The sequence below is a fragment of the Monopterus albus genome, unplaced genomic scaffold (genome assembly GCF_001952655.1).
Source record: "Monopterus albus unplaced genomic scaffold, M_albus_1.0 scaffold176.1, whole genome shotgun sequence".
In the NCBI taxonomy this organism is placed as follows: Eukaryota; Metazoa; Chordata; class Actinopteri; order Synbranchiformes; family Synbranchidae; genus Monopterus; species Monopterus albus.
This window is the reverse complement of record NW_018128056.1, coordinates 117,556-132,907: the sequence shown is the minus strand read 5'-3', so window position 1 is coordinate 132,907 and position 15,352 is coordinate 117,556. Positions and strand designations below refer to the sequence as shown.

The 15,352-nt window shown below is 38.8% G+C and overlaps 1 protein-coding gene across 2 annotated transcripts in view; it reads left to right on the top strand.

The window, feature by feature from the left end:
* The window catches only part of snap23.1 (synaptosome associated protein 23.1), a 16,899-nt gene extending 2,828 nt beyond the window's left edge, over positions 1-14,071 (top strand). For both annotated transcript variants that reach the window (XM_020616606.1, XM_020616603.1), the window contains exons 2-8: positions 3,229-3,343; positions 7,736-7,777; positions 8,135-8,183; positions 9,209-9,326; positions 11,474-11,647; positions 11,812-11,956; positions 13,341-14,071. In XM_020616606.1, the coding sequence (XP_020472262.1) occupies positions 3,287-3,343; positions 7,736-7,777; positions 8,135-8,183; positions 9,209-9,326; positions 11,474-11,647; positions 11,812-11,956; positions 13,341-13,403 (648 nt within the window). In that variant the 5' untranslated portion in view covers positions 3,229-3,286 and the 3' untranslated portion in view covers positions 13,404-14,071. The remainder of the gene's footprint in view (positions 1-3,228; positions 3,344-7,735; positions 7,778-8,134; positions 8,184-9,208; positions 9,327-11,473; positions 11,648-11,811; positions 11,957-13,340) is intronic.
* The last annotated feature ends 1,281 nt before the right edge of the window (positions 14,072-15,352 follow it).

The window sequence follows — 15,352 nt, the reverse complement described above, 5'->3', positions numbered from 1 at the left end:
TTTTATCCAAATTCAGAGATAGTATATTACTATCACACCATTTCTTTATCTTCTCAAGTTCCTGTGAAACCTGTCCAGAGAGTTGCTGTAGGTTTTCACCCGATGCCCATATGGTAGTGTCGTCAGCAAATAAAACCACTTTCGCTAAATCGGAAACCTTGCATATATCGTTAATGTATAATATAAATAATTTAGGTCCCAATGCTGAACCCTGAGGCTTGTTTGTGCAACACAGAAAACAATTCTTTGCTTATGATGATTTTGATCTTGTTACCTTGTGCAGTAAAACCTGTTTGGGGCTGCCATTACACCAGTCATTTTAGTGCATGCTCTGTTTCTGTATTGCATGGAGGTCATTTAGTGCACAAATCAGATATTGGTTGGATTGAGATTGAATCTGTTAATCTGTAGTGCAAGGTAGCCTAGCTCATGTTGTGATCAGACTCTTGACTAACACTGAAGTGTTTGTCTCTAAAGGGGTTACCTAGAAAAACACTGTCGCTGGCACAGGGATTTGTCTCTGTATGGAAGTGCTCAGCAATGCAGACTCGCAATTTTACCGCAGAGAGGCTCGCATACAGTCAGAAACCTTTCCAGCCCTCACAATGGTGAAGAATCCTTTAAAAACTTACTGGATCCAGTTGATGATCTGGATCAGCACCCAAATGTAAGCAATTATTCTGTGAGCCATAAGCCAGCTCTCCAAAAAATGTCATCAAAATCCTGCTTTTTTTGTGTTATGCTGTTAACAGACAAATCAACAAACACTGGCAAAGACTTAACCCCTGCCCATGTGGAAATAACAACCACACCTGTTACTCAAGTGTTTCTGCTTGTCAGCGTGGTTGTATATGTGAATTGAGAAACCATAAAGAAGCCTTTGCAAAAAAAAAACACCTTGCTGTGAATGATGCAAAGTACTGTAGGGGTTGCTGCTCCCTTTTACCACACTCCTATTGTCCTGTTGTTGCTTTCCACTAGCACATTAGGGGCATTTTAATTCAGATCCACTTCTAATTGCTATGTTTTGCCTGAATTCTCAGCTCCGTTCCACCTTATGTAATGTTCAAAACTAATTTGAAAGCACAGAAATGCCCAGTTTCGCAGCAAGTTGCTCTTAATGGCCGACAGCACTTTGTTTCTTGTTCACGATACAAGACCCTCAGCAACACTTCCTTGCCTCATGACAGTTCTCCTGTTGTATATTGTGCAAGATTGTGAAACCTAAATATTCATCTGAATGCAGAGCCTGCATTCTCTTGTCAAATGTGGATGGCAACACAAGATAAAGAAGCTGGAATAACAAGAGAAGGGCTGTAGGTAGCAGAGTGCTATGGAGGGACTTGTATAGCAGGGAGACACCACATCCTGCCACATTTGATTTATCAGCCAAAAAGTGTAAGATCCTAATGCACCTTTACTGCTGCGGAATGTCCGTGGCATTTTAGTACTTTAAAAAAAATGTTTACAGTAGCTTTCCATTATCATTCTTTCAGCCAGTTTAGTAGGTATAGACAAGCACCGTGTCCAGCAAATAAAGGCTCTATTGAGCATGTACGGTCTATTATTTATAAAATAAAGGCTCTATTGAGCATGTACGGTCTATTATTTATAGTTACTTAGAAAATCACACCAGATTTTGTTTTCTTTGATAAATGGATACAGAAGTTACTGTATTATTGCATTTTACTATGCTATTTATGACTCTTGGGCAAATAATGAGGAAGCTCATTTCACCATATTTACTGTAGTCAAAGGTAGTTTTGACATTGGCATGACATTTAAAAACTCAACATTAACAATTATCAGTCAGTCTTGTTTATGTAGACCATAAAGGCTAATGTTGGTTTCATTTTAGCCTTTTTACAGGAAAAAACAATACATTTCTTGCATAATTTCCATTTGTTTATGTATAATAATTTTCCTGCTTTTACATTTTATTCTGATGAAACAGTAAAGTTGGAAATGTGTTCCATTTAACTGGAAGGTGGGATTGTGACTTAAAATCAGAAAAGCACACATTTGAGTTGCATCACGCTATTATCTGGACACCTTTAAAATGCAGTGCACAACCTAGCTCTTTAACATTGACTTCCCCTACCCTTAACCATTTACATTATTTATAATATTAATGTATAGTCTTATTTTAGACTTCCTAACGTAATACTCAGCCTTTCTTTTCAGTGATTTGATTTCTAATCTAATCTTTCTATACTAAATCTTGGTCATGGTTTACCTGTTACTTACCATTTTCATTCACTGACATGATTCTAGTTTCCTTATCATAGCTTCCTTTTCTTAATTCCTTCATTTGTTAGTGTGTGTGATTCTGCTGGCCCCACTGCAGCTAAGCTTTACGTCAACATGAAGCTGCTGTAGGCTCATAAAAAGATATTTTATCAATGCTGTAGAGTTTTGTTTCCCTCATCATCATCGGCTGTGTGTCTTCAGGCTCCAAACACTCCTTCAGAGGCTGGGAAAAAGCGTCATTTGCTTAGGTTTTGCATCTTCCCTTTCTATGTGATTGGCATGAACATGTATATGGCTGCATTTATGTTAAATGCAGTTACATGCTTGATCCTTGCATTCTTTCATTAGGTCCTTTACCACACCTGATCTTTTAAGAATCTATAAGGCTCTGGTCGTTGCTTCCACTGTGTTTTACACACTGAAATGTTCTGGATTTATGCCACTATGACAGATGTTGCAATTTGTATGTGCTGCTTGGAAGAGAGTGGTGTGCAGATCAGTTGAGACACAGCATGACAAAAATGTGGATTTTAATTACAACAGTTGTTTTTATCAAAGTCAGTAATTGTATGATTATTTTTTATATTATGAAAAAACAAGGACAAGTTGCCAAGTAATAAATTCATCATTATGAGACAGGAAAAAAGTAAAGAAACCCCACATTTCAGGAGCTGTAACCAACAGCCTTTGGAATATTACGGATGGGCTATATCAATATATGTAATAAGGAATCACTGTACAGAAATGGAAAATGAATTATTAATATCATTATGTAAACTGTTGGCATGGCTATAATAAAAATGATCAGTTTGGTAAATGAATCTGTCAAGTGACTTTGAATTTTGGTACAGTCTTGTTTTTATGACAAGCTACAGAAAATCTGTGTCTGAGTTGTTCTGAATCCCTAATAGTTCTGATCAGTGCAGCCCTCTGATGTGATGTTACTGATTGGTCCTTGAACACTGCCTTTCTTTCCAGGCCTCAGAAGATTGAACTCGGTGCCATAGGAGGAGCCTCCAATAAGGACAGCATCAACATGGACAACATGACTGTGGAAGAGATGACCATGAGGGCCAACCAAGTGACCGATGAGGTACACAGAAAAGCTGTCATACTTGTTGTTCATGCTTGTTGTCTGAGGAGGTATGAAATGATCTTAAAGTGATACTCTAGCCAGTATCAAATACCCAAACTGTGTGTTTCAGTGGTTAGCAGAGGAATGAATAATGTAGCAGATTTCACAATTGTCAACTGGTTTTTGGTAGCACTTTAATTTACAGGTCAGTAATTTCTGACTGATTTCTAATTCTCTCTGAAGTTTCCTGTAAAGAACTGGCCTGTGTGTTTTGGTACTAACTGATACACATCCAGTAAATTGATTCCTATTTATTGTTAGAATGTCTGTTATTCACTGTAAAGCAGTTCAACATGCAAATTTAAGTAAACAGTCCTCCAGGAAACATCCTTGGAAATAAGTCAGAAAATAAAGACTATTGAAATAAATACTGCATAGGATGTAAACAAGCAGTGTTTACCTTCACCTTTCTACAAGACGATTTGGGGAAGAGTAGCTTGTTACTTATAATTTAAAGACTGCTCCAATAATTATCTATAAACAAGCAATTTGGACAATTTATTCATCTCAGAGGCAAAATTACAGTTGTTAAAATGGAAATGAACCAAAACTGATGTAGCCAGAGCTGAGAATACGTGTGAGTTTGATATTTTGTGAAATATGCTATCACACTGAGCTTACCTTTTAATACTGAAAGAAGGGTGAAACAGCTAGCCTGGCTCGAAAGGTTTAAAAAAAATTGAATGTACAGTACCAGCACATCTGAAACTCGCTAATTAACTTGTCATATTTTGTTTGTTTGATCTGTACAAAAACAGAAACTAAGCTAAATTGCCTGCTTCCTGTAACTTCACATGTAGCATAAATGCACGAGATTGGTGTTGAACTTCTCATTTAATGCTAAGGAAAGCAAGTGTATTTCCCAAAATGTCAGACTATTCCTTTAATGTCCAAAGTACATGTATTTGAATGTAAAACATTCAAAGCCTCAACAGTGCAGGTAAGCAAATGCGTGTTCAGTTAAATGTAATTGAACCATCAGTTTTATTGAAATATTCGATTTAGCTGTGCATAGCATAATTGGAGATAATCAAGATTAATCATTATCATGATGAAATAATCGTTTTAACCATGTTGAAACAAATTTTGGCCTATCTGAAAATCAGTAGGAAAACAAAAATGACACACACAAGCAATCCGGGGGTTGTTCAATAAAGCATCGACAGAGCGGGGGGTTCTGTTAATTGGATTCTTTGCATTCGCAGTTGATTATGAAGGCAGGCATTAATAAGAAGTGTGCACGGCTTCATGCCTAATTTACTCTGATAGCTCCCCTACCCCTCTGCGGTTTTGACAGTTTGAATGTTGTCAGCTATATTGAAGCGTTTTATCAAGGAGATAATTGTTTAATCAGCACTCCAGGGCCTCATATGATCAGCCATTTGATTCCAACAGAGGCAAATTAACTTACTCTAGCTGGGCTTGTAACCGTGTACCTCACCTTCCTGTAATTTTGACTGCACTAATTGTCTGTGGAGTTGTTGCCTTTTTCCCTTTCCTCTTCTCTCTCTTTACTAACCTGCAACTTGCTATTTCTTTTTCCTCTTTCCGCTGCTGCCTGGTTGACTAGGAGATCATAGATTGGGCAGGACATGGGAGGGTCCTTCTACTAATGCTACTTACTACTCTGGCATTGGGTAACCACTCATACCTGACACACTTGGAGCATGACTGCAACATCAGAGTTTACAGTAATAAAAGATTCTTTAGGAAATCTTACAAGATCTGTTTCACAGTTGCAAGGTATTTCAAGTAGAGATGCACCAATTGGTCGGTGGAGATTGGAATTGGCCGGCCAATCCCTCCTGAGATTTTCGATTCTGTGCTGATCAGATTTAGAGGCATTACAGTCCATGTCGCACACGCATTGGCATAGACCAAAAGTGTAGTGTGTGTGTGGGTGTGTGGCATCTCGCTTACACTTTGAACAAGGCTCTGTACGGGGCACGTTTACTCAAGCATTGGAAGTGCTTTGTGTACAAAAAGTGCACAGAGGAGCCTACAAAAACACCTTGGTGAAGGGAAAACTACATCCAAATCTCTGACAACGTGCACAATAAGGGAATTACTGGCCAGACATGAAATGCATGTATATGTACAGTGTATCCAGCCTGTGGTGAAACACAGCAAATACAAACCATACACGCTTCAAAAAGAATTGTGTGCACAGGAGAATGTATGTAACTCACATTCTTCTGTTTCTATTACCTGTTACACCTGTTTATATTTGGAGAAGTACGAATATTGCACTTCATTTTTAGTTGGATGTTTAAAAAAAGAGAGACTTTAATACAATGTATTTTAATTACAATTAATATTTTCATTAACAAAACATAACAAAAATGCCTGTGTTTGCTTTCGATTACAGTTCTTTAGAAAATCGGAATCGACCAAAATCGGAATTGGCAAAGAAAATTGCAGCTGGTGCATCTCTGATTTTCAGTAGTAAAAAATGGCTTCCACACTTTTTAAAAAACGCTTTTTAAACTTTATTTAACAAAGGACACAAAGTGAGATATATGAGAAATCATGTAGATAGATAAAATCTTCCACACTGTTTTTAGCTTTGTGTTATTTACTTCCTAATCATCCTGGTATATTGCATCCAGTTGATGCCTGAAGTGTGTGTTTCTTTTGTTTGTTTTTCTTATGGTAGCATAACACTTGAATTTCATGTACTAAACTGTATTTCCATTTAAGCCATCCAAAAAATTGCCATTGTCTGGATCTTCAAACATTTGTCACAGTGACCCAATCTGGAAAATATGGCTAACACGGCAATTTCAGGCTTAATTGGCCAAGTTCAAGGCTTTTCGGAGACGTAATGTAATGTTTTCCACTCAAGGGATGATCTGGCAAAGCCGAAAGAGTCCTGGCTGGGCTCAGCACATCCCTCTTGCCAATTTTATGTTTGTCCATTTCTCAACTTGTTGATTAACGTATTCAGAGCAGACATAACAGAGAGAATAAGGACTGTGTCTCTTGTTAACAGTTCATTAGAGATGGTAATAATGGAGTCATGCCCCGAGTTGCTTCCGTGCTTTGTTCCTTTGGATGCTCTGCTCTCCGTATCTCACTTGCTATTAATAGAGACACAAAGGCATAACTAACTTGAACTGACCGCATTCCAGTTTGTTGGCAGCGCTTTTTGCCTGTGTACGTACATTAACGTCTGTGTCAGCTGTATTTGTCACCTGATTAGGGAGTGTTAAGACACAGTGTCAGAACAGTGAAAATGTCACCACCATTTTTCCCAATGCCCAAAATGCCTCATCAGTTTAATGTAATAATATTACTGTCAGAGTAAACGCTAAATAAAAGGCTTTAAATAGAAAAGTGTATATAATGACAAATATACCATCAGTGTTCATTTCTCTGGGCTTTAACACTCTCAGGGGCTTGAGCTGAAACAACTGCGTGATTGTCAAAACATAAAATTTCTCTTAATTGTTGAATCTACATTTAAGCAAAAAGGCCAAACCTCGTTTTCACTTGTATCTCCTCCTTTTCTTTGTCTTATGTGAAAAGAAACTGCTATACTGTTGATTTGTGGCTATCACTTGGGGATTTTGAAGATTGTAATGGGCATTTTTCACTATTCTGTGGTATGTTTAAAAATTAATGATCAAGAAAATAACTGGCAGATTAATCAATAATTAAAATCCTCATTAGTTGCAGCAGTAATGAGCTCAGAGTTTCTATACTGCAGCATCAAAGACCAAGTCCTGAATTGTGATTCTTTGTAGTATAAATATATAACATGGATGATATTCAGTTTTGAACAGATTTTAGAGACTCTCTTATCATATGCATCTGTCCACTTTTCCTTATTCCTTATCGTGTTCTTTCTTTTTGACTCCATTTTAATTCCCGTTTGTCTGTTCTGTCCTCTCCATCTCCTGGGGCCACATTTATACCAATCAAATTTTTTTTTGTTCAAATTAAATCACTAATAAAATCCAAACAAATTGAAACAGATGCAAAACCCTGCCCGGGTTTGACATCCGGTCCATCTCCCCCAGCCTAAACAACATCCACCAAGTCCTCAAAAAAGTTTACACAAACAGCAGAAAACTTGACATGATATGACAAAACTCTTGGAAGACAAGTTAGGTGGAATACAAATTACCAAAATGTCCTTAAACCCTAAATGTGAGTCTGTTTTCATTTAGTGTGCAAGATCTTGTTGGGGACATTTGGGCAGGTTGCCCAAAAATACATCAATCCTTCTGACCAAAGAAGGTTCTGAGACATGGCTGTGCACCAAATCAGTTCTGTTTTCAAACTGGTTTTTGCCAAGGAAGCTTCCACACTCCTCATTATTTTCTCTCACCTGTTTTTCTTCCGCAGTCACTGGAAAGCACACGGAGGATGCTGCAGTTGGCAGAGGAGGTGAGGCTTTGACAGTTTTACTCTCGCTGACACAAAGCACAATATCATATTCAGTGTAGCCCTATTTTAATGGCCAGAGTGCGTCTGTGTTGGTTTGTCTTACTTGTGTTGGGATCAGGAAAATCTCACTATTATGGGGGGGAAAAAAGCTTTTGACCAGGAAATTATAAGAATTGTTTTTGGAAGTCACAGTATTACAAGTAAATGGTTGCTTCTGTTATTGATTATTACACTGCAGTTTTCAAATTCCTGAAAAACCAGTGTTTTGATTTATCCCTCTCTCTCCAAATACATAAAACCATATATAATTTTTTTTTCCCCATTGGTTCTGAATTTGTGAGATTTGTGTGTTTTCAGAGCAGACAGACAGGCGCCGGCACCATGGAGATGTTGGACCAACAAGGAGGTAGATATACTACACAGCTTATCTTGATGCAAATGTTCCCAGCTTGGTTAAAAAAAATTTTAGATTTTATTTGTTGTTGCTTTTTAATGCCTTCTCGAGATAAGTCGGTGAACGCTAATGACCAAGTTTAAAGAATCACTCAATCAGTTTTGGATGTATATTCGCTTTGAAAGGAACTCATTGCAAATGAGTAATGACGACCATTAGCGCAGCAAAACTATGGCACTAAATGATTTTGTAAATGACACTAATGCACATATCATATTACTTTTTTTTTTTTTTTTTTACTGTGGCAAAATAGACATTTCATACAGTAACCTCTCTTCTAAGTGGTTTTGTGATGAATTTTCACTTCGGGCCACTGTGATCATACAGGGAAGCTGAATGTTGTGGCTGCTGTTTTAAAAATAAAAATGCAAATGTGTTTGAGAATGTTCTGCCTAAGGAAAGATGATGTATTTTCTAACTTAGTTGAATTCATTTGTGTTAACACTATACTATTGGTAAGAGCTTGCAGTCACAATGAGTGGTTAATTAGTAACACAGAAGAGCTGGATTTACACATCTGTATCTGCAACAAACATCTCAGTTACAGTGTACTAGCAATACTCCTGTGAAGGAAGATGGGCTGATGGACTGGAATTAAGTGTGTTAGGGTCTGCATCCGAATTATCATAGAAATGTTTTGTTATTGGTAAAGATTTATGTAATGTTAGTGTTTCAGACAGGTGTGTGTTTATATCTATGTACAAGTGCTGTCCAAGGCATGTTCCCTGTTTAACGATGTTTATTTGTTGTTTTTACCTGTGGTATTTTCATTAGTTTTCTATAACGGCTGAAATGACCCAGTTACTGACACAGTTTATTAAAGCTCATGAGTCAAAGTTTGATATTAGCTAGTCTAAAATTTAATTGAAAATTAAATGTGAAACACAACATAAGACCCAATTCCAGTGTATAAAATGAACCTAGATAGAAAAAAGAAGTGTCTGACATGGTGTGACACATTCCTGTCTGTGTTTCAGAGCAACTGAAGAATGTGGAGCAGGGCTTGGATCAGATCAACGTGGACATGAGAAAAGCTGAGAATAACCTGACTGACCTCTCCAGGTGCTGCGGCCTCTGCGTCTGCCCCTGTGACAGGTACACAGCACGCTCTGCACAAATGAATGCTCCAAAACCTCGGGGTGTAAAGATAAACTGATTGGAATCGGAAAAATCGATACTAGAGTCAGATTTACGGCTGTATCGGTTGAAAACCATAGACTCAAACCAAATGAGTTTTTAAAAACAGTCTAAAAGCGAAATGGATATCTTAAACTGATCTTTGGCAAATTTTCTGTAACTTATCACTATGGTCTACTCTAGTGTGTGTGTGTGTGTGTGTGTGCGTGCGTGTGCGCACCATCTCCTAGTGGCATTCAAACACTCTCTTTAATGATGCGGGGTCCAGGAAAAATGCCACGCACAGTACACATAGCTGCAGGAGTAAACAGTGCTAGTGTTAGCAGCTACCTCAGAGTGTAGTATGTCGGTGGGAGTAACACAGAGCTCTCTAATAGCGACGTTACAAAGGTGACACACTGTTGAACTGATGGAAACGGTACAGTTGGCTACGAGAGCAGTCAGCTTGAGGCAAGTAATAGTTCTAGTGTTACTAGTAGCTACTTTCAGAGCACATTAGCTGATTATTCCACCTGGTTGGGTTGAAGTCCTGTCATATTTGCCCATTTTCGGGCTAGATGTAGCAGGTTGGAGTGAAATGCTACCAAGATGGAGACAGAAAGACAGACTTGAGCTTCAAAACTGCTCCTCAGAAAACTAATGGGTGATGTCATGTTGGGTTTTTCCAGTTTTTATATACAGTTAATGATTTGGACAAATGACAGTGACTGAAGCTGAGGCACACCACAAGTCGCCATGGTTAACTGTTGACCAGTTCTCATTGTTTACTGTTGTTAGAAAGAGTAGACATCATGGAATATTTTAATTCAGTACTTTTATTGATTTGCAGACGTATAAAAGTAGACATCAAAATCAGTCAACATTAGAATAGTGTGTCGTGATTGGTTGGGTAGCCTGAAATGGCAACCAAATGGAAGAAGCTGAAATTGGTTCTGTAAGGGGCGATCAGGAGTACCAGTACCAAGCTGTGTTTGGTGGAAGGATGGTGTGCGAGTTGTCTGTGGCTCCCCATCACTCTGCTAGACAGCTTAACTGTCTGACTCAGGCTGTGGTTATATTTTAATGTTGGCTCTTTCTGTAAACTGCATCTGTATTTTCTTCAGATGTCAGTTTGTGGTCTATTATTTTGCCATAGGTATATTATGCCATAGGTATAGTAGCAGGTGGCTACTTCCTAAAGTCAGTCAGTCATATCTTGTGTTTTTGTCACATTAAGGTGAAAGCTTTGAGAACACTAATGCAGAAATTCAGCAGCTATGGTGCTGCACCACAGGGTGTTTTTAAATTTGCTATAGCTCTAATCCACACCTCTTGACTTCTTCTCCATAGCAGCAGCTGGTCCTTATTAATATTGTAATATTTGAAGCTGTCTGCCATGCCAAACTGAGCTCAAATAATTAAAACTGGTGGTCGGTGCATTAACCTGTATGATCCTGTCTGGGAGAGTCCTGTGTTTCTGTGCTCAGTAACATTTGGGGTGTTATTCAAATGCAATTTTAAAACAGAAACACAGAACTGAGGAAAAACACTCCAAGCAAAATCACCCTAATTGATCAATGCAGAGCAACCCTGTGATAACAAAAATTAGTTGAACGTAGCATGAACTGGAGCAACGGTTACAAATGTGTGTGACATGGTGAGGGAAAAAAAATAGAAACTTGCATGTCAGATGTACCTGTTATGGTACAATCACTGAGCACTGCCAGTGTTTTATGATCCAGTGGGGAACGTGACAGTTTTCCCACCAAGTTCTTGCCATAACGGGTTAAGTGTGCACTGAGCTGAGCACACTTAAAACTCTCTTCATCAAACCATATTCGTATGCAATGTCAGCACGTGCATGTGTAGTAAGACCATAACTGGTTCTAAATGTAAAACCAATCTTCCCAAAATGCTTTCCGATTGGAGGAGAGGATTCTTTGATTACCAAAAGATAAGGTAGGTACTATTTCAGCATTGTTGCAATTAATGAACATTGTCAAAGTAGTAAACGTCTTGAGTGTTTTTATTTGGAGCTTCATGTGTTTGTATTCATGTTTACAATCTTCAAATTTAAATGCTTTTGGGTTTGCTGGTTTGTTCTGACATTGGGTTTTTTCCTCCAGGGTGACATCTATCGAGCATGACTCACGATACAAGCGTACCTGGGGAGTTGGAGGAAGTGAAAATGAAAGTGATGGCAGTGGCTCAAATGTAGTCCAAAAGCAGCCATCTGGTGTTCGCAACGGCCAGTCTGGCCAGGTGAATGCCCCGGCTCAATCGGGGAAATACATCAAGAGGTGGGCTCGTACTCATTTTGCTTCTCTGAGAATCTTTAGCTTTAGTGTTGTCAGTAGCATGACATAAATTAGAAATTGTGCTAATCACATGCAACATACTGTATTTAGACAGTATGTTGACAGACCCTTTTGTTGACAAACAACTTTTACATCCTGTGGTGCAGAATAACTAATGATGCGCGTGAGGATGAGATGGAGGAGAATCTGGAGGCAGTCGGTGGCATCATTGGCAACCTGAAAAATATGGCTGTGGATATGGGCAGTGAGATTGACAAGCAGAATAAACAGATTGATCGCATCACTGACAAGGTATGGGCGTGAGATGAGCAGGACAAAACATTTTGATGGCTTTCAATTTGCTGATGCTTCCAGATAGCCATGGTTTTCTTCTTTTGAAACTGAGCTAATGGGAAGAGGATTTCCTGTTTTACTCATGAAATATATTGTGTTGTTTCCTCTGGTATTCGCCGCCCTGTGGAGTGTTTCACCAATTTCCTCTTAAGTTTATCTTCATAAATTTGTTCTTAAATAAGATCCTAAGAAAATTCCACATCTGATTCGTGAACATGTTCTTAAACCGCAGTATTGTTTGTACCAGTGTTCTTAGGACGATGAATCCCACTGTTCATAAGTTGAAAACACAGGTAAACCCCTCACCAGTGCTCATAAAAGGGCATGAGACTGCAGGGCCATGTGGAGTCTCGTATAGAAGATGAAAAGAAAAGTTGAGAATGTCAGGAATGCTAAAACGATAATCTAAAGACAGTGGAGCACCAACTCCAAACCAAGGAAATACCGATTTAGTTCTGAAGGGGAAAACAGCAAATGCATATTTAGTAGCGCCAGTAATGGATATAAAATAAAAAAGATATGCGAACCTCAATGAAGCATTCAATCAACTGATATTTGATTAAGGGAAGTGTCGGTCCATAAAACCTCTGCGAAGGATGCTCTTGTGTATCCTTGCTCATGGCTCCTCCAGGCAGCGTCCTTGCTCCTCAGCAGTAATAAGCACTTTGGGATATCCTTCAAGATGGCGGACCAGAACAACGTCCAGGTCGAGTGAGGAATGATCAAACGAGGGAAATGGGTTTTAACCACTGGGTACATCTCAAGTCTCTTGTATGATCATTCCTTGCTCTTTGACCGCAAAGAGTTCTGGTTCGAGCAAGAGGTCTGGGGAGCAGGAGGCTGCTGGAGGAGCAGTGAGCCAGGATGTAAGAGTGCATCCTTGGGAAGTCTTTTGCATCCCAAAACTCCCCTTTATTGGAAGTCAGATGAGGGAAAAGATTTCATGTTCCTTAAAACGCGTTTCCTCGAGTCCTCGCTTCTCAGTTTTTCTTTCTCTCCTTACATGTTACATGGGCAGGACCAAAACACAAGTGTGGATGCTTATAAGGGACTTGAGATGTACCCACAATTTACATCCAGGTTTATTTGCGAGCAGTCTTCTTCTCCCCTACCTTTGTTGGCACAGTATATCTTGGCAGATTACTGCCACCTGTATTAGTTGAACACTGTCAAACAATTGGCAGGACTGTGTAGAGGACAAACTCCACAGGGCACCTTTTAACTGTATTTATTTAAAAAAAAAATTTAATGCATTTAAAGTTGGTGAATTGCCAAGTGAAAATCAGTGTGGATGTTTGTAGAACTGCCTCTTTTCACCCTGCCCTTCATGTCTTTCTTTCAGGCGGACATGAACAAAGTTCGCATTGAAGAAGCGAACCAGAGAGCCAACAAGCTCCTCAAATAGACAAGGAACTCTGCTTCTGTCAATTTCATCTTTCAACCTTGAGCCTCTGCCACACATAAACTTGCACAAATACACACTTTGACTACAATAAAAAGAAATCCAGCCTGGATGAATGTTTTGCCCAGCAGTGTTTGCCTTTGGTGCACTAAGACGCAAATAGAATACAGAAATTTTTATAAATTGGCTGCCACATACCCTTAAATGTATTCATAGTCGTGCTGAACTTAGAGAAGCAGTGCAGGCATCAGAAACTGCACCAAAGAGGAAGTGACTGACTGCCTATCACTGCTGTTTGATACCAAATATGCACCAGGTCTGTTGTATCATATCTCAACATTCGCAGGAGGGGAAGTAGCACGGGTCAGCTGCTTTTCTTTCTCACTTATGTCTGGTTGCCTTTCTCTTAAAGGCAAGAGCTATGAACTGTCTGTGTGTCTGGAGGAGACCTGTCCTTTAATTATATATAGCACACCATAAATTTATATATCACCCCTCTGTTGGTCTTGGCTTGATATACAGTAGCTGCATGTATTTAAAACAGTCCTTGGTCTGAAACAAATGCATAAATAAGATTATTGTATCCTGTTTATTATTCTGAGATATGCTTATTTAATTATTCTTTATCAAGCAGAAATGACTTGTGAATAAAGTTCTTTTTTTTTTTGTTACTTTGTTCTCATGTCATTTATGCCATTTTCAAATGTAAAGCCTTTTCAAGGGAGGCATGGTTTTCATTCAAAGCATCTCTCCCTGAATGAGAGCAGTTTAATGTCAGTTTTAAATTTTCTGACCGATAGGAAGTCAAGACTGTTACTGTAACTATTTGCAAAAGGGGCGTAAAGCGCTGACCTGGTGTTAGAAATTTAATATGTAGTAATCACTTTTCCTTCAAATATGAGGGCAGGTCATCATTTCCTCCTCCAAAGCATCTAGTTTACTTTTAACAACACTGAATATAGGACACTTAGCAGTAGATTTGTCATCAGAGGATCAGCTGCTGTACTGCGTATTTAGTCTCTCTTGAGGTTTCTCGCTGTGACTGCAGTGTCACTGTAGATACTGAGGCATACTGTAGCTGTTTAGTAACTGCCTGTAGTCATTCTGTTAATCTAATTTCATTTTTCTTTACATCCTGGTTAATAGAGGAGATTTGACGGCCACTGCAGGGTTCCTATAGAATGTGTTTAATGTGCAGAAAATGAATTTCCTCAAATTTAATAATGGCACAGTCTGTAAAAATATGAAAACAGATGTTCAGTCCAGAAACGCATAGCTTTGCATTGTTAAACCCACTAGTTGTCTTATTTGTTCACTGGGTTGCTGTGTCGTGTGCAGCTGTTTTGTCACCTGGAAATTTAAAATGCATCCATTATCTATACTGCTTATCCTGAATAGGGTCAGGGGGGGCGGCAGCCAATCCAAGCTGGAATCTTAAAAGTATATTTTAGGAATTAAAGAAACTAGTCTGCAGAATACTGGAATTCAGAAATAGTGAGGTTGTGCAGGAACCCTGCTTGGGCACTGTAGATGGTCCTTGGTTGTGTTTTAGCAGCCACTGTATCACAAACGGCTCCTCTTGCATCTGTTGTTTTGTAAATAGCCAGTTTTCACAGCAAAGCTACGCTAAAATATCTGACGATGGAAAGCATAATTTGTTTTGTCAAAGCTGTAGCCAGGCTGAGAAATCACTGCTGGCAGCAATATGCAAAAGTATACATGTAAATGAATGTTGTTAAAGGGGTAAATGTAGAAGCAGCATAAGACCTGGCGGGCTCTGTTAAGGCCTCGCTGTGGAAAATTGGCTAATGATAAAGTAATATAGTAGGCTGAAAATATTTCTCATATGTATCTTCTGGCTTATTTGTTTTGAAGGAAAATGATAATTTGTATGCTCTGCTGCAGGCACACACCTATTGAGTTTGTTTAGATTGAAATGAAATGTTATTCAG